The 8,333-nt window shown below is 18.5% G+C and overlaps 1 protein-coding gene across 1 annotated transcript, besides 2 other annotated features; it reads right to left on the reverse strand.

The window, feature by feature from the left end:
- Positions 1-187: part of a sequence feature (nonsense mutation produce stop codon;~variable surface protein) that runs on past the window's edge.
- A 317-nt stretch (positions 188-504) lies between these two features.
- Positions 505-621: a sequence feature (nonsense mutation produce stop codon;~variable surface protein).
- A 3,552-nt stretch (positions 622-4,173) lies between these two features.
- On the reverse strand, positions 4,174-5,357 carry PGO_001760 (variable surface protein; the record flags this gene model as incomplete). The annotated part of the gene is made up of 3 exons (XM_028691005.1): positions 4,174-4,329; positions 4,454-5,155; positions 5,301-5,357. 3 exons carry the CDS (start codon positions 5,355-5,357, stop codon positions 4,174-4,176), a joined length of 915 nt encoding a protein of 304 aa, XP_028546806.1.
- Positions 5,358-8,333: the final 2,976 nt, after the last annotated feature.

Raw genomic sequence — 8,333 nt, forward strand, 5'->3', positions numbered from 1 at the left:
GCATAATACTATTTTAGAAAATGAATTTAATTTACTGGATGATTTATATAAAATGTATACTAATTTTATAACATAAAAGTATGTTCTTACCCCACTTGCAAAAGTAATTGCTACTGTCTTAATGAATGTTCAGATATATACGAACAATATCATGATAGTTGTAAATCCTCACAAGATAGTTTTTTTTGTAAAGCATTAAAAGATATAAAACGCCAATATAATGGACTACGAAACTTAACTAATGATTGTGTTAATGCAAAATGCAAAATGTTACCATGTGATAATGTTGAGAATATAGAGTTACCTTCTCCCAGAATTAATAAACCCAAAACTGCTATAATATCAACTATTCTAATATTAATAATACCCGCTTTATTATTTATAATTTATAAGGTTAAATGTGATGGTAATATATTTATATAATATAACAACATTTTTAAAAAATTAAAAATAGAAAACTGTAATATTAATATGTTTTCGTACACATTTTTTTTTAATTATTAGTTCCTTCCACATAATTCATACTTGTATCGTGGAATAAAAAAGATAATAAAAAGATGTTGTGATCTCAACGAGGATTGGAATAAATCGCAATACTCAGAAATATCTAACAGTATTTAATGGAATAATAGTTATAATATATTATATAATTTCACTTAATTTGATGATTATATATGCAACTTAAATAAATTGATTCATATAATACATATATAAAACATTATACCCAATCAGTTTTAATAATTCTTTTTATCAAATATGTTACCTAAAAATAAAATAATGCATACTTTACATAAATTAATAAAAGATTTTAATATGTCTAATTAAAAAGTTAATATTTCAATTAATTCTGATTCATTATTTGTATTTATGTCTAAGGGTTTGGAATTAAAAATTCTGGCGACATATTGTTTATGGAAAAATTTTCTAAATTCAAAAATAATTTCATATATAATTTTATTCTATTATTTAGTATATGAAGAAGAATATATATCAAATGGATTTAATTTATTTTGCATTGTGCACAATTATATTTTGTACATTAGATGCAGTCTTTTTTTTTCTTTTGTTTTATTGAATAAATGTGTAAATCTATAATATAACTGTGAATCAAATATATAGTAATTTTATAATTTTATTTTTTTGTATATAGTTATATTACCTTTAGTACAGATGCATAATAAAAGCTTATTCATGTAGAATTTATTTTATTCTTTATACATATATATGTATGAAATTAATCAATCATATTTACTACTTACGTATATTATTTGCTTTCACAATGTATGCTACTTAAAAAATAATCTTCTGGAATCACTGTTTAAGATTCTATATTTTATAATTAATTTTTTTTATAATAAATCTAAGATGATTCCTTATAATATATATATTTATATGTATTGCATTTATCATATATTAACACATAATTAATAACAATGTTCTAATACTGTAAATATATTAATAGATTCCTTTTTTCACAGATTTTAATATTTTCTCACAATTAATTAATTATAAATAATATATATATTATGTATAATTTTATTCAATAGAATTATATAATTTCTATTAAATAAATACAGTTACAATTCTATTTAGATGTAAATTTAATATAAAGAATATCCTTATTCAATTTATATTATTCTTTGTTAACTACTATAGGTTAATTAAGCTCTATATTTTCATATACCAGGATATATCAATATTTAATATGTAATAAAACAACAGTAGTAATGTATTAATTTTATAATATAATAAATTATACATTTATTTCATTTTAAACTAATTAAAAATATTTTAACTATTAAATTTCAAAAAACTATCTATTTATTTCGTATAAATATTTAAATTAGAATTGTATTCAAATAGTACTATAAAGCAAAAATGTAGTATATAAGACAAATATATTACATAAATGTATAAATAATATTAAATATGTGTAGAACTCTAATTATCATATAATGTATTATATTTTATATTAACATGTAATATTATGTAAAATAATACATAATCATTACCTAATAACTTTGTTAAAGTTATTTAATATAAATTATATACATAACAAGAAGCAACAGAATATTAAAATACATTTTAGCTTTATAAAGGTTGTATACTTAAAGAATAATATTTTTATTATACGTTTTACTATATTTTTTATGAATCGTACTTATAAATCCTGTAATTCATTGGATTAACTATAACTTATTATCATCAGTGAAATTTTTATTTGTGCTTGATAAAAAAAAAAATGTAGCTTGTAATTTAATATATTATTTATGATTTGATGAATAAAAATTATATTTATTACAATATATATTGTTGCTCTTTTAGGAAATTATATATATGACAAAGGATACTTGCAAGTATGTTGATATAAATTAATATAAACAAGCTGAAATTTTTTTATACAATATAGATAATATATTTTATATATGAATTAACATGATTAAACAGTTATTCGTATAAATATACATATATTTTTGAACAAATATATCATATATTCTTTTAAATAAACAATATATCTTAAATAAAAAGATGCTTTATTTATAGATATGAACTCATAGGCTATGTTTTAATTTATGTGCTTCTATATCCCTATATATTATATGACATAAAAGTAAATTTATATATATTCATAACACTTGTTTTTTCCATTTTTACATATTTTTATATTTTATAAGATAATGATAACCATATCCTTATTGTATGTGAACATTGTTACTACATAATTACATACATCATTATTTTAACAATAATTTATATCATTACTATATACTTTTAGAATAATATTAAAATATATAGAAAAGGTTTTATTGAATATTTATACATAATTTTTTTGGAATTTTTTTTTTTTATACCTATTAATTTTTAAATTATTTTTCGATTTAGTCATATATAAAGCTGCTTTTATCATGAATGCATTGGATAAGGAATTTCGTGCATAAAAATAAAAATTATGAATAATGATTAATGATAAATGTAAATAACAAACTATATAAATAAACATTTAATTTATTGTATAATTTAAATTAAGAAACATAACTACTATATGAAATTATATTTGTATATTTTATAAATAATTTTGTTTCATATAACTCTGAACGGAGAATAATTTTTTTTGTCCCTATATATATTGCATTAAAAAGGTGTTATTATTTTTATATTATCATTATTTTTATAGTTATGTTATTAATAGATAAATTCTGTTCCTGCTGATTTACCAGTATTAATGGATATTATGTATGGTTTTTATTTTATCTTTTAATACTGCAGTAAATATTTGTAATGTCTTTCTATACTATTGCATATATATACATCGTTGTGTCATATTAAATATATATATAAATATTAAGTAATCAGTATATATAATATAATTCAATTATATGGTATATAAAATATAAAAAAATTCACATCATTGTGATTTATAAGAAAATAATTTTTATTGTATTTCATTGAATGTGTACAGGAAATTAGCCTAATCATTATTATGTATATTGTAAAGATTTTCTATAATATTTATATAACAAAAGAAAAATATATATTATAATGCAAGAAATCATATTAAATGATATATATAAATATTTATCAATAAATGATATATTAGTTTTCATGTTCTACAATTTACCTAAACAACTAACAACTTTTAAAATTTCACACATCATTATTGTAAATTTTGGAGAACATGAATACTCCATAAATGAAATTCATACAACTATTATAAAATTCATTTTATCTAATAATCAATTTTTATAATTTTTATTTGATAATTTAACATAAATTTTTTATAATATTACATAATAGAATAACATGATATATATGTAAAAATTTTGTTTTAAGTGCATTAAATTATTATATTTATGAAATGTTGTTTAATAACAAAAAAAAAAATATGTCATATAAATCTATAGTATATTAATTAGATAACTTTATGAAACATATGTGTTTTATATTTATGCATTCTTCATAAGCTAAATTATATATTTAACATTTTTTATTCTTCTTATTGAAGCACTCTCTTGTTGTATGCAAAAATAATTGTGTAATTTTTTTTATATTATATTTTATGCTTCATTTATATGCGAAATTATAATGAGAAATAATATCAAATTAATTTTTTTTATATCTGTCTGTGAAATTCAAATAGTGGATATACTTCTAATTATGTATTTAACAGCATGTTTAAGATGAATTATATAATACATTATATATTCCATCCCTTGAAACACTGTTGGATATTTCAAATGATTGCTTAATATTCCATTCCTTATTTTTATTATTCCACTCATTCCTTTTCTTTAGAATCTCACAGCGCAGGAGTGAACCAAATGGGGTGAACTAAACAATTAAAAAAAATATTATGAATTATAAATATAATGCTACTATAAAATACGCACTCTTTAGTTTATTATTTAAGAAATATATTTTATATTTTAAATATATACATAATATCATTTTTAACCTTATATAAAATAAATAAAAAGAAAGGCATTATAAAAAATCCAATAATTGTAGTCAATTTAGGAAATGATTTATTATGTATTTGAAAGGTGGGTAAAAATTTATATTCAAAATTATCACATGTTATCTTATTCATTTCATCACTGTATTGCATTTTAGCATTTTTTAATGCATTACAGAAATCAGGGTAATTATTTTGTGAACATATATTCTCGTATCTCATGTACAATTGAGCGAACTCCTTAGCAAATTTACATTTATTAACATTAGAATGTTCATAATTTTCATTTAAGAATTTCATAAGCTTAATATTCAAATCATAAATATCTTTAAGCTTTTGATATATATTGTCGTTAAGATAATTCTTATAATGCTGGCATATGTTTTCTACGGTAATACTATTAGATACAGTAAGCACGATATCATAAAGATTTTTCATATCCACATTATAATTATTCGTATGTTTGTAATCATATAACCAAAAATATAAGTATATACAACCTACATATATATTTTGACTCAATTTATCTTTTTCCAGTTTACCTAAAAAATATGATCCTCTTTGGCAGATGTGAAGAAAATTTTCATTATTACCGTAATCATCTTCGAAAGCTTTACATAATGTTTGAGGATTAAAATAAGTTTTTTCATTATATTCTTCAAATATTTTCTTATATTTATCAAATAAACCTACAAGCATATACTATCAAATGAAAAGGAAGGTCATAATGTATGAATCCCGATATTAATATAAGTTTCAATAATATGTATAATATAATATTGAAAAAAAATGTATATTTATAACTATTAATAGGTTATAAGTATTATTTATAAAAATAAAAATGTACAATGTTAAATTTATTATAAGGCATTATATTTATTGATTGAAAAATGAAACAAACCATGCTCTATTTTAAATAAAAATATATATAATGCAAAGGATAAAATATTCCATTAGATAGAATCCATGATTATTCTCATTTTAAATCAAATTTAAATAAATATATCATTATGTTTTTTTATGTCTAATTCATATTTACTGTAGAAAAAAATATGTTAATCCTTAAAAATATAATATCACAAAAAAAACTATTAATAAATATATATTCATAAATATAATATTTTAATTAAGAAATTATAAAATGTATTAATATTTTATTTTGCTATACTTCCCTAATATTTAAATATTTTATATTTCTACTTATTAGTGATAAGTATTTAATGTTCAAGATTTAGGAATTAGTAATTTATGTATAGTTTTATAATGAAATTATTGACACATATATAAGAAATTATAATATCTCAATGGAATATATTTAATTATAGAATATAATATATTATTAAGATATAACATCTTTTATTACTTTATATGAGCTTATTTTGAAATATAATTTAATTTAATAAAACATATATATTTTTTATTTATATATTTAACATGAATATATGTGCCCATAACATTATGCATGATAAATTATTTTTTATTATAAATTTTTTATAAGTTCATTTCCATGTATATAAATGTAATATAAAAGCATTAATTATGATTTACGTAATATGCTTTAGTGTTGCTATATTTATATATTCTTATATTTTTTTTTTTCTTCAAATAAAAAATTATAATTAAAAAATAACTGCTGTTATTTATATAATGAATTTTAGAGTATTATTTGAAATTTTATTTTTATTCTTTTAGACGGTTATATAATATATTTTTTTTAATTATTTATGATCATATAATTTTTCTATTAAGAATATTATATCAATTAAAACTATACATTCTGAATAATACACATGAGTCGTTTAAATTTCAGGGTGTAAAATTAAAGTAGATATTTATTTCATAATTTCAATAACAAGAAATAATTATAATGATAAAAATATTTATTTTTATATATGTATTTTAATGTATATTATTATTATGCATTTTTTAATAATTATAGATATTGTTTAATTTAATATTGAGTATAAATTATATACTTATATAATTCAAAAATATATAATGACAATCGTAAGGGCACTTACAATACATTTTTCATTATTTCGATTATAATATGCTTGAATAAATAAATCATATTAACTATTAAATTATTATAGAATATTTATTCGTTATATAAAGTTAAAACAGTGACCTTGTTATATATTCATTTTTTAATGTATCAAATCCATTATTTCATCAAAGTATAATACTCTACAATATATGTACTATATTACGTCGTGTCTCTTATATAACATGTTTAATATTCTATAAAATATACCTTTGATATATATTCCATTTTGATGAGTGCAATATATAAAAAAATATATGCCTTTTTAAAAATATAACATATACGATTATTCATTTGCTAGGTTTATGGTTTTAAATTGCTCATGTTTATTTATAATATCCTCATATAAATGATAATGCAAATGGTTCTGATTTTATGCTTTATGGATTAGGTATCAGGTTTTAGTAGCATTAAATTTTGTTATGAATATTTATATATTTACAAATATGATTATGCCAAGGATCTCATTTTTAATTTTGCAGAGTGATAAATTTTAATTTAAAAAAATATTAACCTCTATTATATGCCTACCTAGATTAAATTCTTGAGAATTGCAATCGGAGTTATATTAGTATGAGTTATCACACTGTAAGAGAAACTTTTCAAAATAGCTTTAAAAAACATAACCCTTATAGGATGAATTATATTCAATTTAGTATATGCAACAATTTATAGGTAAATCTAATTAACAGAAAAAAGAGATAGAAATATATTTAAGGTAAAATATATACTTGCTGAAATGAAGTGTCCCTATTTGTTATTTCATTTTTTTTTTATAACGTAATCTCTGAATACTTATGAATTTATAATGAATGTACATATGTTAAGAATTACTAGGTAATATATAAAATAATTATACAATAAAGTTTTAATTTGTTAGGTAATAAATTATTTTTATTATGTTACACTTATTATTTCAAAAATATGTAGCATAGATTTAAAGATATATTTATTGAGACATTAAATACTGGCATAATGTGTTTGTCTAATGTTATGTCATAAAAAGTAAAAGTGTATGATGTAAATTTGCATTCATATTGTTATTCTAAATATTTGTGTAATATGTTACATTTGTTTTTCAGTGGATAATAAGGAGGAATTAAATCATGAATGTGTTTACTATTAAATACATTTTTTATAAGTATTATAAAAACTATTTCTTAATTAAATTATTTTGAAGATCTGTGTAAATGAATTTTAATTATTTTTGAATATATTCTTACACTGTATATCATGTACAACATATGTTAATAATTGAATTAAAAAGAATAATAAGTAAATGGGCCTGATATTTTTTCCTTTAAAAGAAACATCTTTATAATATAAAATGCAAAATGTTATCTATAGTAAAATGTGAAAATTGTTCAAAAATAACAAAAAAATGAGCTAATTATTACATCTATGTAAAAACATAGAAAAGTCAAATATCTATAGTGCAAATAAATGTCAAAATATAATATGAAGAAAAGTAGAACTAATAAATAATATAAAAAATCTCATATCTAGAGTAATATTTCACTTGAATATTACAAGAAAAGAACATAATTTTCAAAAAAATTATTTTTGCTAAACATATACATGTCTATTACAAAATTTCACAAATATGTTATGAATTATTGAGTAAACCTAATTATGCTTGAATCAAAATTAAGATTAAAGAAATTGTAATATTAAATCATGTGTTTTGAGATTTAAATTATTATATCTGTGGAAAAAAATTCAATTCTCTTTTGTTACAGTCATTTTTATATAATGAATGAAGATTACGTAATAGTAAGAAAAAATATTTATGTACATTAACCAAATATAAATGTATAAATATAATGAAATGAAGAA

This window comes from Plasmodium gonderi (assembly GCF_002157705.1).
Source record: "Plasmodium gonderi DNA, contig: Pgo-contig_192, whole genome shotgun sequence".
Taxonomy (NCBI): Eukaryota; Apicomplexa; class Aconoidasida; order Haemosporida; family Plasmodiidae; genus Plasmodium; species Plasmodium gonderi.